The 15,438-nt window shown below is 43.0% G+C and overlaps 1 protein-coding gene across 1 annotated transcript in view; it reads left to right on the forward strand.

The window, feature by feature from the left end:
• LOC139581168 (protocadherin Fat 4-like) overlaps positions 1–15,438 on the forward strand; it is a 92,978-nt gene that overhangs the window by 57,556 nt on the left and 19,984 nt on the right. The window contains exons 5-7 of the mRNA XM_071410650.1: positions 572–1,494; positions 2,262–2,436; positions 15,041–15,221. Coding sequence (XP_071266751.1) covers positions 572–1,494; positions 2,262–2,436; positions 15,041–15,221 — 1,279 coding nt within the window. The remainder of the gene's footprint in view (positions 1–571; positions 1,495–2,261; positions 2,437–15,040; positions 15,222–15,438) is intronic.

The raw sequence follows: 15,438 nt of genomic DNA on the forward strand, positions 1-15,438 counted from the left end.
GCTGGTTGGCTGACAGCCGTGGTAGATCAAGCCTTATACCATGGGTATGACAAAATATTTTTACTGCTCAAATTACGTTGGTTACCAGTTTATAATAGCAATAAGGAACCTCCTGGGGTTTGTGGTGTATGGCCAATATACCACGGCTAAGGGCTGTATGCATAAGAATATTCCATTAGACGTGGTATATTGGCCATATACCACACCTCCTCATGCATTATTGCTTAAATATACAGTTCTAATTCAGACATACAGTATGTAACAGTCATATCTAAGCAACCCAATATCAGTAGATGCCATTCAAAATGATCTACAATCGATTTGTTCTAGGAACAGCGCAGTATATCACGTGACGTGTTCTTGGGTCTATTTTAAAATAATCTAATCCTACGTTTTCCAGATGAATAGTTTGTCTTGAAACATAAGGGTCCATTATACTGTAACGGCCCCCCTACCATCAAAAACAGCTGAAGCAAGCACACAAAGCTTCTTCAGAACTTCACATTTTCTAGTACAAGTAACTACCTCACGATCACTGACTAAAAATCGGTTGCTATTGCTTGTCTTCCAGGTCCGAATGCCCAGCTACTCTACACCATCGCATCCGGAGATCCTCAGGGCCAGTTTGACGTCACCAAGGCGGGGGTACTCCAGACCAGAAAGGCCTTGGACCGGGAGGCCCAGTCCTTCTACAACCTGGTGGTTACTGTCCACGACCTGGCCCTCGCCCCCATGACCCGCTACACCAGCACGGCCCAGGTGTCCATCATCCTGCTTGACGTCAACGACTGCCCGCCAACCTTCACCTCCCAGAAGAGGACCTATATCCAGGAGAATACTCCAGTGGACACGGTGGTCTTCACGGCCCACGCCATCGATGCAGACAGCGGGCCCAACAGCTACGTGGAGTACTCCCTGAAAAGCCCCTTTGGGAACAAGTTCAGCATAGGAACTATCGATGGAGACGTGAGGCTGGTGGGCGAACTGGACCGGGAGGAGATGTCCAATTATACGCTGACGGTGGTGGCCACTGATAAGGGCGAGCCGCCGCTGTCTTCCACCATGGATGTGACAATGCTGGTGCTGGACGTTAACGATAATACGCCCAGTTTCTCGCAGAACATCTACGACATCGAGATCGAGGAGAACATGCTGACGGGCACCGACGTCATCCAGGTGTTTGCCAGCGACGCTGATGATGGAACCAACGGGCAGATCCGCTTCTCCATTGCTGGGGGCAACACCAATTCAGATTTCCGGATTGATTCTGTCACCGGGGTGATCTCGGTGGCCAAGCAGCTGGACCGCGAGGTGCAGTCGTCTTATTCATTGGTGGTCCAGGCGGCCGACCGCGGAAGCAGCCCAAGGGTGGACCGCTCCACGGTCAACATCGTGCTGTTGGATATGAACGACTGCCCGCCGGTGTTCGAGCTCTCTCCTTACTCTGTGAGCGTTCAGGAGAATGTGGGGACTCTCCCCAGGAACATACTACAGGTCAGTGTGGTCTTTCACTTTCAGTCAACCATTCTAAACGGTTATGGTCAAACATTATTGACATTTCTGGACTGGACTTTTGAGCCATAAACAAAGCACTAATTGATATGCCAGGCCCAAGACCTTCAATGAGCTAATGGCTTAACTACATTTGTAGGAATATTAACCCAATAAGTATGTGTATGGTATCCATTTACAAAAACATCAAGCATGGTGGTCCTGTTTTTGCGAATTAAATAAATGACATATGATACCAATCGGTTTTCTTGTTTCACTATTTTTAGAGAAAAAATAATTGCTTAATAAAATATCATTGGTATATGAAATTGTACAGAATTAACCTGTTGGACCCATTACGATCTAAAAACCAAATTGAACTAAATGAGTTCTCGAAACAACCTGTCTCCACTTCAGTGAGCAGCCACAAAAATTAAGTGTAGTTTGCCTGTATACTGTACAGTACCTACGAGGAAATGAGTCTGCAGCTATGTGGGAACAGCTCCAGCGGGGTGGGTCGCCACCCAAGAACACATCCCTGTGCCAACCTGGCTGTGGCCCTCTATCTGTGCCCCGGCAGGCAGCGCACATACCGCGCTGGCATTCACTAATGAGTCCTTTCAGTCTCAAGATTTATGCCCAACCTCGCAGCAATAGGAGAGGGGGTTGGGAAAGACCAATATCAGATTTGAATGGTCCCATTTTTCAGGCAATATTAGGTATTGTCATATTTTTTGGAATCTCTGAAATAGTTTCTATTTTTACTCTAGGTTATGGCGAGGGATGATGACCTGGGTTCCAATGGCCAGCTGAATTACATGCTGAGCGGTGGGAACGAGGAAGGAGCATTTAGTCTGTCGTCTAATGGTCAGCTGATCCTCACCCAGACCCTGGACCGCGAGGCGCAGGGAAAATACACCCTCGTCATCACGGCAACCGACTCAGGTAAGAACACAGCAGAGAAACCTGTGAGGGGCGGTCAAAGTAAAATCACCGTGAAATGTTTCTAGTAACAAGACAACATGAAGATGGATAGCGACTGCAATGTTTTATTACATCTCATTGGTGTTCCGAAGGATGGCGCTCCTGTGCAAATGCATACCATATTCAACATGTTAGTGTCTATCATCTCCTTGAAAAGGGAGCATATATCTGGTCGAAGGAAGAGCGCTACTCTTTAGGAAGCATCTGTGTTGCATCACATGGTCATAGAGCAAAATATCCTGACATAGAACACATATCTGAACAGACTGGATTTCACACTAGAAGCTACGCATTGGTTTTTCCCCAGAGTAAATTCATCCAAACATGCATTCTATCAGGCTTTTTATGTACGCCGAGTGCACAAAACATTAGGGGCACCTACTCTTTCCATGACATAAATTGACCAGGAGAATCCAGGCGAACGTTATGATCCCTTATTGATGACGCTTGTTTAATTTACTTCAATCGGTGTAGATGAAGGGGAGGCGACAGGTTAAAGAAGGATTTTTAATCCTTGAGACAATTGAGACAGAGATGTGCCATTCAGAGGGTGAATGGGCAAGGCAAAATATTTAAATGCCTTTGAACGGGGTATGGTAGTCGGTGCCAGGCGCACCGGTTTGTGTCAAGAACTGCAACGCTGCTGGGTTTTTCCACGTTTGACAGTTTCCTGTGTGTATCAAGAGTGGTCCACCACCCAAAGGGCATCCAGCCAACTTGACACAACTGTGGGAAGCATTGGAGTCAACATGGGCCAGAATCCTTGTGGAACGCTTTCGACACCTTGTAGAGTCCATGCTCTGACGAAATGAGTCTGTTCTGAGGGCAAAAGGACAGGGGGTATGATCCTAATGTTTGGTATACTCAGTGTATATCCTGCATTTGATAGAATAGGGCCCTTCTCTGTTTGTATATGGTGGTGGAGCTTGTTTTATCCAGATAATAGGTCAGGTTGTCATGCCATAGAGGTCAGTAAATGTGAAGTTAAGTGGGTACATGCGTATCCTTGTTGGAGCCAAATCACATGGTATGGTTAGTTAAGCATATGTTTCTTTGGGCTACTCTGGCATGGTCGTCATGGTCAAAGGTTGGTTCTGTTTCATTCCTGGACTGACCATGTGACCAGCAGTAATGCTGGATATTTTTGACATGGTGTAGACTATGGTGAATAATTAATGTTGAGATTCACTCTCTGTACTCCGCGATAATGTGCGTGTATTGGGATATTGGATTATAATCGGGGCTTTCCTGATTGCAAGGTCTGAAATATATATGGTGACAGACCTGGGTGTCATCTTGCCCTCGTGGTTGTTTTGGGAGTGCAAAGGGCTTAAGAGCACAATCTGTACCTTTCATCTCCAGTCAAAATGGTCAAAGTCACGAAATGTAACACAACCTCGCTGATTTTGTTTTATTTGTGACTTACTCTCAAATTCAGAGACATTGAATACTATGATTCAATTATAGACAATTCTAAACGAATTATGACAATTATTGTGGTTCTTTTTTGAATGCTCCACAAGATTCTATTACTCAACAAATCCAAAATATTTGATAGAACACTTTGGAAGTTTCGCCATGAAGAAAAAATGATGCATGAAGAGGGATTTGAGTAGAATATCAAAATATCGAAAAACCCATAATCATAGTGCAGTCTAAATTACCCTCACATTTTTGAGGCTGAGACAGGGAGGGAAATTGTTATCCCCTTTACTATCTGGCAGGACATCTTTAAGGTACAGAGTAGATGTTGAAGACTTTATCCCATGTTATCACTGTCAAGTACAGCTCATTTTAACGCTTGCATTTGAACTCTTTGTTTACTGCAAGAAAAGTAAAAAATAAAAGTAAGTACTTACAGTAGTTTTTAAAAGTATTTTTTTTATTGCACATTTCAGATCTAGCCTTCTTGTCAAATCAATGATGTCTTTGGGTGACATACAGTAGGCCTAATAATAGTTGTGTAGTTGAAATATGGTTGATGTGGATCATGGAAGGAATTCCACTTATTTGGAAGGGCTTGTGTTGCTGCTCTATCCTGTGGTAGCCACTGTTCCAGGGCCTGTCTGAGGGTTTCGACGAAGGTAAACTCGTTAACCAGTGGCCGAGTGGAGTTTCAGGCCTGACTCTGTTGAGTGAAATCTGTCATGAAATGGATGGAAACAAAAGAGCTCTCTGGTCCTGGTTCTCATAATGGTTCCTGGCTGGGGAGCAGGGAGTTTGGCACGCTCCTGTCATTATTTGGAAATCTGCGCTTCGGCCTGAAATGTGGCACAAATACAAGCTGCATAAAGGTGTTTTACAAGGAGGCTTGTTGAAGGGGAACTTGAAGATCAGATCCGCTTGCAGTGGAAAGTTGTTGGCATAATTTCTGAGGGGAAAGTGTGACCAAAAAAAGAGAGATAATAGAACTGTTGAGTCTCAGGCAACCGTAATAGCTATATGGGGCAAACATCTGGGATCAACTGAAGGAAAATCCGATTTGTAACCCACTGCCTACCAACATACCTGTACAAGTAATTCCCCCACATAGAAGACTGTAGGACAATAGAAAATCGTAAAAAGGAGGTACACATGTGACACGTGTAGACACACACACCAAAAAAAATAACATTTTATGTATGACATGTTGGCCTTGTGTATGCATCGTGAACTGTCATAGCATTGCTTCTCACCCCCCCAAAAAAATATTTTAGAAGGCCATATGTTTACAGTGCAGTACGTATATTAACTCTGCAGATGTTAAACATCTCCTAAAGTAATTTACATCAAACTATAGCTGTGTTGTCTGCGGGGTTTGATGCTAGCCGTTTCTAACCATTGATCTAACCTGAATGCATTATTCAGTGTTTTCAGAAAGTATTCACACCCCTTGACTTTTTCCAAATTTTGTTGTTGCAAGGTGGGATTCAATGGATTTAATTGTCACTTTTTGTCAAAGATCTACACAAAATACTCTAATGTGAACGTGGAAGAAAAATTCGAACATTTGTAAAAAAAAAATAATAATAATAATATGAAAAAAAGAATGTTTGAATCCCCTCTGGCAGCTATTACAGCTGTGAGTCTTTCTGGGTAAGTCTCTAAGAGCTTTCCACACCTGAATTGTGCAACATTTGCCCATTATTCTTTTCAAAATTCTTCAAGCTCAGTGAAATTGGATGTTGATCATTGCCAGACAACCATTTTCAGGTCTTGCCACAGATTTAAGTCAAAACTGTAACTCGGCCACTCTGGAACATTCAGTGTCTTCTTGAAAAGGAAATCCAGTGTAGATTTGGCTTTTAGGTTATTGTCCTGCTGAAAGGTGAATTCATCTCCCAGTGTCAGGTGGAAAGCAGTTTGAACCAGGGTTTCCTCTAGGATTTTGCCTGTGCTCAGCTCCATTCTGTTTCTTTTTATCCTGTAAAACTTCCCAGTCATTAACAATTACAACCATACCCATAACATGATGCAGTCACCACTATGCAATGGAGAGTGGTACTGAGTAATGTGTTGTATTGGATTTGCCCCAAACGTAACACTTTATATTCAGGACAAAAAGTTGATTGCTTTGACACATTTTTTTAAGTATTAATTAAGTGCCTTGTTGCAGAGGATCCATGTTTTGGAATATTTGTATTCTGTACAGGCTTCCTTCTTTTCACTCTGTCAATTATATTGTGGTGTAACTACAATGTTGTATTGATACACCATCCAAATTATAATTAATAACTTCACCATGCTCAAAGGGAAATTCAGTGTCTGTTTATTTTTTTGCCCTTCTTTGCAAGGCATTAGCGAACCTCCCTGGTCTTTGTGGTTGAATCTGGGTTTGAAATGCACTGCTCGACTGAGGGATCTTGAAAATAATTGTATGTGAGGTATAGGTGATGATGTACCCATTCTAAAATATTGTGAAACACTATTATTGCTCAGAGTCAGTGCAACTTATTATGTGACTTGTTAATTAAGCACATTTTTACTTAGTCTTGCCCGTTTGTACTTAGTCTTGTCATAACAAAGGGGTTGAATACTTGTTGACTGATTCTTAATTCATTTGTTAAAATTTCCAAAAACATAATTCCACTGTGACATTATGTGGTATTGTGTGTAGGCCAGTGACAAAACATCTCAATTTAATACATTTTACATTCAGGCTGTAACACAACAAAATGTGGAAAAAGTCAAGGGGTGTGAATACTTTCTGAAGGCACTGTACATGCATTCATTTAGGCTGTCCATCGAGCCGTGCTCCGTTATGAATGCTTATAGCAATAATTATAATGCCCATTAGACTCTTTGTGTAATGCTGGAAGTTAGCTAGTTGTGCTCACCCTCATACTCGAGAATATCTCCATTGCCTTGAGGATCAAGCTGTCAGTGGGGGCAACAGCGCTGGGAGTTGGACTAGTCTAGTGCATGTGCGTGTGGTAAAACGTCCCCGGAGGAACATTGACATGCACGACGTTTGGTCCCGTTTATTAAAGAGGCACAGTAAATCCCCCGGCCCATGCCTATGGTGGCAGTTACCGTTGCATAGAGATCCCCTCTTTCACATCTCGCCATAGGGCCGAAGTGTTTGTACTTTCTCCTTTTCAGGGCTAAATGACGCCTTAGTAGATAAAGGATTGTAATGACCATCCCATTTGAAGACAGGATCTTTTATGTCGTTCAATGGCTCCTCGTGAATCTGGTCTGTACATTTTCTTAGGTTTCTTAACTATGTCCAGCATAGGATTCATCCATTAGGAATGAGCGCTCTGGTCGTCTTAAGAATGATCTCCATCTTGGATTTATTTCTAGATCTTTTTTTAAAACGTTTTTATTTTATTTTATTTTTATATCTCTCACCTTTGTCCTTACCTTGCTTGACCGCATTAGTGTTTAGCTCCTTGGACTGATTTCAACAGAAAGTGAAGCTGACAAAGTCTTGAGAATGACTGATAAGTAATAGGTGTTGTAAAAGCTTAGCAGGGACCTTGCCATATCACTGTCCAAATCTTGCCACAATAAATCTTTAATGGGACCATTTCTGAAGTCCTCAGCCATGCAGACTAGTGGCAACACAAGACGAGGCCAAATAAAACATCAGGCCCCCCAAATGAACTTTAACAGACCTGTAACGTTCTATATCAACTCTTAAAAACTAGCGCAGTAACAATGTGGAGGAGTTTTTTCCCTATGCCTCTTTTTCCAATCATGGTTTATGGTCCGCTTAACCATTTCTGGAACTTAATGTCTGTGCAAATAGCTTTCGTGTCTGATAAGAGTTTTAAAGAGATGGTGTGGGTTGAATAATTAGTGCTCTGCGGCAGCCAGGAGATCCATGTTTTAAAAACTCTGGCTCTCTGTGACCCTCAGCAGGTCTTTTCAACCGTGATCACAGTTTGTGTTATGTGGTCTAAGAAAATATCCCAATGCCCCAGGGCAGTGATTGGGGACATTGCCCTGTGTAGAGTGCCGTCATTCGGATGGGACGTTAAACGGTTGTCCTGACACTCTATGGTCACTTAACATCCCATGGCACTTGTCGTAAGACTCCAGTGTCCTGGCTAAATTCCCAATCTGGCCCTCATACCATCATGGCCACCCAATCATCCTCAGCTTCCAATTGGCTTCATTCATTTCATCTCCCCTCCTCTCCCCTGTAACTATTCCCCAGGTCTTTGCTGTAAATGGGAATGTGTTCTCAGTCAACTTACTGGTAAAATAAATAAGCAGTTCATCTCACATTAGCAATTAGCTGGCAAAATAATGCATTGGCATACAATTTATGCCAATAGGCATTAGAAATTAATGGCATAGACAGATCTTTTTCAGTTGTTGTCACTCTTTTTTACTTTTGGAAACAACAGTCATTGTCATTTGCACAAAGATGTATTGGTAAGGTTGTGTTACAATCGAATGGGGGGAACCTCTGTACGGGCTTACTGGTCGACAGCAATGTCGAAACCATTGAACAGTTCAGCAAAAACTAAACATGCTATGGTAATAACAGCACAAAAGGAAAATCACTTCATAAACTCTTAGTATGTGTCCTGCAGTAGTAGAAAATGGCAGTTTGTCTGTGAATGGACTTTTCCTGTCTGTCTGTCTGTCTGCAAAACGCCAACCCCTATCCATAACATATGGGGGAAAAGTATGTCAAAACGTTCAGACACGGCACTCCATAAATAATTGCAAAGTTCTATAAGATTTTCGGTATAATTTGATGAATACTTCTGAGATTGAAATTGGGTTTTTGAAACAGGGAGTGGCATGTTCTGTTGTTTTATAGCTGGGAATAGCCTTTTATATTCTCTCGCTCATTAGCTGTGAGAAAAATCCCTGTTTACTTTGTTACGTCTGGCAAACGCAGCAGTGGGATAGCTCACAACCTACACACACAGTCTCACCATCCCCATTCAGGCGTGTTGGAGCGGGCGCATTAAAAGGAGCTTTGTCGCAAAGCAACAGGTTCTCAGAAGGAGAAAAATGTCAATTTCGGGCGAGATGGCGGCCAATTCACTGTGAGTAATGATGTGTTTTATTTACGCTGTCCCAAAAGAACACAATCTAGCTGCAGTCCATAAAGCGTAATTAACCGTTTAGCCTTAAGCTCCCAGCTACAGATGGCTGTCTCTTAAATTTACACATTCATCCATCTTCCTAAGTCAACCTGTCCGGGAACTTCCAACTTTAATGAACCCAAGAGTTTGGGCAACGATGCTATTGTTCTGATGAAGTGTTCAACAATAGATCACTGGATGATATTGAAGGAAGAGATTATCCCCAGTGCCAGTAAGACACCCAAACCTCGCTCTTACCACAGCTCAGACTGGCCAATCCCTGGAGGTTACAACACTTCTCAGGGTGATGCAGCCATTTCCTCCAAGTCAACCCCCTGCACAGATCTCCATGTGTGGCATATGCTCTCCCACCATCTTCAGATAGTTTAATTGTAATTACCTATGTATTTTGTACCCCCTCCAGCTCCGAAAGTATGGCCCATGCCACCTTTTCCAGGGCTAATGTGATTTGTCCACTGGTAATGTACACTAATAAGGTGCTTAGACTCGGCCATATGTTTATGCTAGACATTGCTTACAGGGGAGGGCTTATGGCCGGCTTACAAGGAAAACTGTCTGTGTGTGTTTAAGACCGAGCAGGCTGAGCAGATGGAACGCAGCACTTCCAGTGAGTCTTCAGAGCTTGTTATTTTGGACGCTGACACTTAGGGTTATTTAGGGTTCTCCCATTCGCTCATTTGACCCCACCAATAACAAACCTTTAAGGAGCCCAGGCTCAAATGGAATAATTGCATATTAGGGAGGAACTGAACATTGTTCTTCTCATGACCATTAGGTATAATTTAGAAATATCAAATAGACAGTTATGTTTTGGTCTCAGCTGCCCACATAGGGGAGTATGCGTTACGCTTAAATGGTATTTATTTTTTGATTGAATTAAAGGGGTGAGGAATCCTCATACTGCGTTAGTGCTTAAGGTATTTAGCTGAGGTGTCGTGTTTCTGCGATTGAAATGGGCCATAATGACGCAACGTCTCTATCATTTGTTTTTTCTTTCTCCCGTACTGTAATGGCATCTACAAGGTTATCTGAATATCATCAGTCTGAATTCTTCCGTTGGAAACTAAAAAGTTAACTGTGGAGACAAGTCTCTCGTCAGGACTTAGCTTGGGTTTATCGTGTCTCAACACTATTGCAGAGCTTGCTGACTCCACTACGAGTCTCAGGGGGCAATCTTTGTCTTGGAAACACGGTACCACGAGATGAAATATTTTCTTTACTGATTGAAAGAGCACATTTCTTGGTTCCAAACACAATTTCCTCATGTTGTAATCTTCAAGACATATTTTGATTAAATATATACACTTTAAGCCAGTCAGCGCTTGCTGGCAAAACATTTTGTAATCACAAAGTCCCCCATGTAACATATACAATGTATCGCTGTGTTGTTGATATGTCCCAGTGTGAGGTAAATACTGATGTATAAAAGTGTAATCATCAGGACAGGGGCACGTCGGGTCAGAGCAGTTTGTTTTCCTACACAACCTAAGATGAACCCCTATAGAAGATTATGCTAACGAGTCAAACTCGATTCAAATAGAGCAGAAGTGGTGTCAGATGGCTTTTTCTGGTACCTTATCAGGCACCTTTCCAACTGCTCAAGCGTACCCATGGTTCCTGAAGCTCGATTTCAGTCGTGTTTTGATTTTTTTGTTTTTTGTAAAGACATTTTTGGGATCATGTCTACCGAAACAGTGTGTTCCTCTAAATATGCACCATGTGATAGATTTTCAAGCCTTTTTTCCAGTGGATGTAATGAAGTTAGGGCCTGCCCTGGGGTATCACCGGAGATGGCAGGAAAAAACATGTTGCGGTTTTATACTAACTCGTAAATAGTGTCAAATACACAGAACTGCTGGTGCAGCAGGAAGAAAGAGCTTTCTGGGAACACGTTTTGCCTATGGAAACAATACTTTTTAACCACAATGCATGGCAGCACAACCGGTTCTGCAGACGTCCCAGTGATTCTTTCCACCAGCTTTCTTTCCATGGAACAATGATTGCATTTGTCATATATCGGTGGGCGAGACAAGGTTTGCTTGCAGCCAAACCTACTGTATGCCTAGCTCTGCCATATCTCCCCTGCCTCCAGCCATTGGTCACAAGTGGTGGTAACGTTCGCCATACAAGTCAGCTAAAAAGAAATGATTGACCTTTACACGCTAATGGAGTGAGATTGTCAGATCCCAGTGCAGGCTGTTTGGATGAGATGCTGATATTTTCAACTACAAAAATGTTGGGGTGAAAGAGCCTTCTTTTAAAACTGCATAACCTTCTCGCTGTTTTATTCGGCAGTCAGAGTCAAACTAATGGAGTCCAATTATTAACTTGTCTTGTTACCAAATATGGGTGAGAATTAGGAACTTAGCGTTGTAAGTATGGGTGTGGGTGATATCTATGGTCTTTTCCTCCCCTGATTCAATGTCATAGAAGCAGTCATGGAACGTTTCCTCCTAACCAAAACGATGCATAATCACCATTATTTGCGTACATGTGCATACCGGCTAAGATATTGTATTCCATGATGACTGAATCTGTGAGCTCACAGAATGTAACGAGAGAGATTTAGAACTATGTACACATTTTGACAGCAGATCCAAGAAACAGCTGCTCTTGTTATGTGATCGCAATGATCCCCGGGAGGTTAAGAAGCAGACTCTGGAGAGAGTAGGATGGTGTGAGACTGATCCACACAGAAAGATGTGGAAAATGCCTTGTTTGAACCCCGGCTGTCAACAAGGGTGAGTTCAGTGCAGTGTCAGGGTCAGAGAGAGGAGTGTTTCATGGGGTTTAAGGCTGGGGGGGGTGGGCTTCCTTCAGGCTTACCCACAGATTAGCTGGGGTAACGGAGTCTGTCCCTAGCGCCCAGCCCCTGATGCGCTGGGCGCTTGGCATGGGGTCAAGGGTCACACAAGTGCAACGGCTGCTCCGGTTCTCCGGTGGCGGGGCGGCAGGCCGAGTCTTTCTTCTCTCCTGAGCGAGTAAACAGGTTGTGACTTCACATCCTACCAAAAAAGTGAAGCTTTGGACGGAGGCCAAACGTATCCCACCTAAAAACAAAAACACGCTGCTCCAACCCCATTGGCTTCCGTTTTTCCAAAAGGGGAACAATGCTATTGCACTGCAGTGGCTACACTCTGACCATCAGGGGCCAAATCTATGTGCTGAGAAAACATGCACCCACCTTGGCTTCGGAGAACACTGTGTATTTCAACTTAACATGTCTGCATTGAACTACTTCTCGATAAGTTAAACAGATATCCATGCTTCACTGAGTTAATAACTCGGCGACAAAGCCAATTGGTTTTAAAAGCCGTTAAATCGGTCGAGGAGCTGCAGACCAGAACATCCTTAGCCGGCAACATTGCAGGGCTCTCGCAAGTTGTCTGTCAAACAGAGCTCGCCTGATAACACTGGCTCAGCGTTCGCTGCCTTAAACTGATACAGATACTATCTGACATGGAATGCTGATTTAATAACCTCCTTGATTAAGAGGATCAGTTGTAGAGTGGCGGCCATTTAATCTGCATCAATCAATCAATCAATCAAATTGTATTTGTCACATGCTTTGTAAACAACAGGTGTTGACTAACAGTGAAATGCTTACGTATGGGTCATTTTCCAACAATTCAGAGTTGGAAATAAAGATTAAAAAAATACCAAATACAAATTTAAATAGTGACACGATGATTAAATACACAGCAGTTTAATGAATAACAATAACGAGTAAAAATAACATGGTAATATACAGGGAGTACCAGTACCGAGTTGATGTGCAGGGGAACAAGGTGATTGAGGCAACTATGTACATCTAGGTAAGGGTAAAGTGACTAGGCAACAGGATAGATAACAGACTGAGCTGTAGCAGCAACCTATGTGGTGAGTGTGTGTGAGTGTATGTAGCGTCTGTGTGGGCTTATGTAGTGTGTGTTTTATGTGTCAGTGTAATAACTATGTGTGAGTGGAGTCCAATGTATGAGAGTTAGTTCAAAAAAGGGTCAATGCAGGTAGTCCGGTTAGCCATTTGATTAGCTATTTAGCAGCCTTGTTTAGCAGTCTTAAGGCTTGTAGTTGGAAGCTGTTCAGGGTCACGATGGTTCAGGAGCTGGTGCGTTGGTACCACTTGCCGTGCGGTAGCAGAGAGAACAGTCTATGGCTTGGGTGGCTGGAGTCTTTGAAAACAATTTTGGGCCTGGTATAGAGGTCCTGAATGGCAGGAAGCTCGTCCCCAGTGATTTACCGGGCCGTACTCACCACCCTCTGCTTCCATAACAACCTGTGAAAACGAAATGATGACTCATTCCTGTTAATCTCATCACATTGTATGGCTGATGACACTGAGCATAAAGATAGACATGTAAATCACATCGCACCACTACTAAGCAGTTTGTTGACTCATATGTTTTGATACTGGTGCCACTGGTTATGTAATTTAATGAGGACAATCCAACTTAATGATATTTATAGTATTCTGTGTTCCATGCATTTCATTTGTGCCTTGGGGGAGGGTCTTAAAAAATGTATTGCCTTTGAATGAGCGAATATGTAAGCAAAGGCTGCCTTATTTTATACCTTGAAACACCTTCCTTGAAATGATGCACTGTATGATCGTAAATGACCTTGTCATATGTTCCTTTCAAAGTCTAAGGCCTATAGTTGGTAATAAATACAAAATTGTGAAAATGTTCTACTTTTCTGAAGGGACAACAACGGATGACTCATCTTTTGTAATGACTCACCAGCATGAAGATTAGAGCTTGTGGTTTCTGAGCCCGGTATTGTGGGATAAAACCTGTTTACTTTTTCCCTGTGTACATATCATTTAGTTTGTGCTGGAATGCATTTTTTTGTTTGGGGCGTTTAACTATTTTAAGTGTGTTTGTGCGAACTGCTGTGCTAATCATTGCAGCTGGATGCATTAAGGACTTAGTTAAATTTGCAGGAATGAAATGCAAGTTCTGTCTTTTGGAATTATTTGGAAAGGATTGTTCCTCACAAGAAGGTTCTATGGCAGCAGATATCACCTCACCGCTCATTAGCTAAATATAAGGCTCTTCACCGGACCATAATCCCTTTGTCATCCAAATGAGCAGATAAGTGTTAGTTATGCGGCAAAGAGTTTATGAGCACATGTTTTGAATTATCCTGATCTTTACAAATCAGGAGCGCCTTAAGGGATAGCCTCCATCTTGTCCCTCTGCATGAGATTCTGGAGTCTCTTGATGTTTTGACTCTGCACAGGTTCCAGGCCAAGAGAGATTATTCATGGTCACTTTCCAAATGTGTTTTCTTATTTTCTTATTAATCTGTGCCTCCGCACAGTATGCAAGGTTCAAGTATTTGATGCTATTAACAGCTGAATATACATGTGCATGTGAGCCGCAAATTCATTGGTAACACTTTAAATTAACGTGCCATCTAAAGAAGGGTTTGTGAAGTGGCACTTCAAGCCAGCAGATGTTTGAATCTTTTAGAATTTCTGCATTGGAGTTCGTTTTCATCTGCTATTGATTTAAATCCATCCCTCGGGGCCCAGAGAGCCTTATTTCGTCACTCGCTTGGGGAAAGAACGGTTAGATTTCTGCTGAAAATAGCATTTTCTGTTCTCGAATTCCACAGAGTAACTCACCGAGTGCTGCTTGCCTCAAAATAGATACCAGTACCTCAGCAACCAGATTGAATCGATGATATGCAAGACCCCAGGAAGGAAGCCTTCTAAAGATTCTGTTTCAGAGTTATTGAACTCTTTTGACGTGTTTTGTGTTGATGTGGCAGTATGGCTCAGGAAGTCGGACTTGTGGTGACCGAAGACGTTTGCTGGATTAAATGCAGGGATCTTGTGCTTGAGTCCCTGTAAGGACATAAATTGCTTCAGCATGTAAATGATAAGCCTGCACAATAAGTCATCTCATATGGAACTTTGTTGGTCTGCACTTATCCCTTAGGTCTTTCAAATAAAGCTCTTGATATGCTCTCATTCCCTCATTTTTTTTTTCTCTCCTTTTTATGACCAGGCTCTCCTCCCCTGAGTGGAACGGGTACGGTCACTGTCCTGGTAGATGACGTCAACGACAACGTCCCTGTGTTCACCTCGGCCACCTTCCACACCACCATCCCCGAGGACGCACCCACTGGCACCGACGTGCTCCTGGTCAACAGCTCCGACGCAGACGTTGGCCTCAACGGTGTCATAAGGTACTGCCCCCCACCCCATTCCATCCCTAGGGTCATAGGGTGGCTCCAGTACCCAAAGCCGAACATTTGACTCGGATCCCCCCCTCACCCTGGTACCCCCAATGGGGAGGCGCAGGGGGGTACGTCAGTTTGCCCCACTTTCCCAAAACATCATAATGAGGATGTTAATTGGCTATGACAGAATTTGTATCAGGGGTTCCATGGGTTCTAGGCTTTA

The sequence above is a fragment of the Salvelinus alpinus genome, chromosome 7 (genome assembly GCF_045679555.1).
Source record: "Salvelinus alpinus chromosome 7, SLU_Salpinus.1, whole genome shotgun sequence".
Classification (NCBI taxonomy): Eukaryota; Metazoa; Chordata; class Actinopteri; order Salmoniformes; family Salmonidae; genus Salvelinus; species Salvelinus alpinus.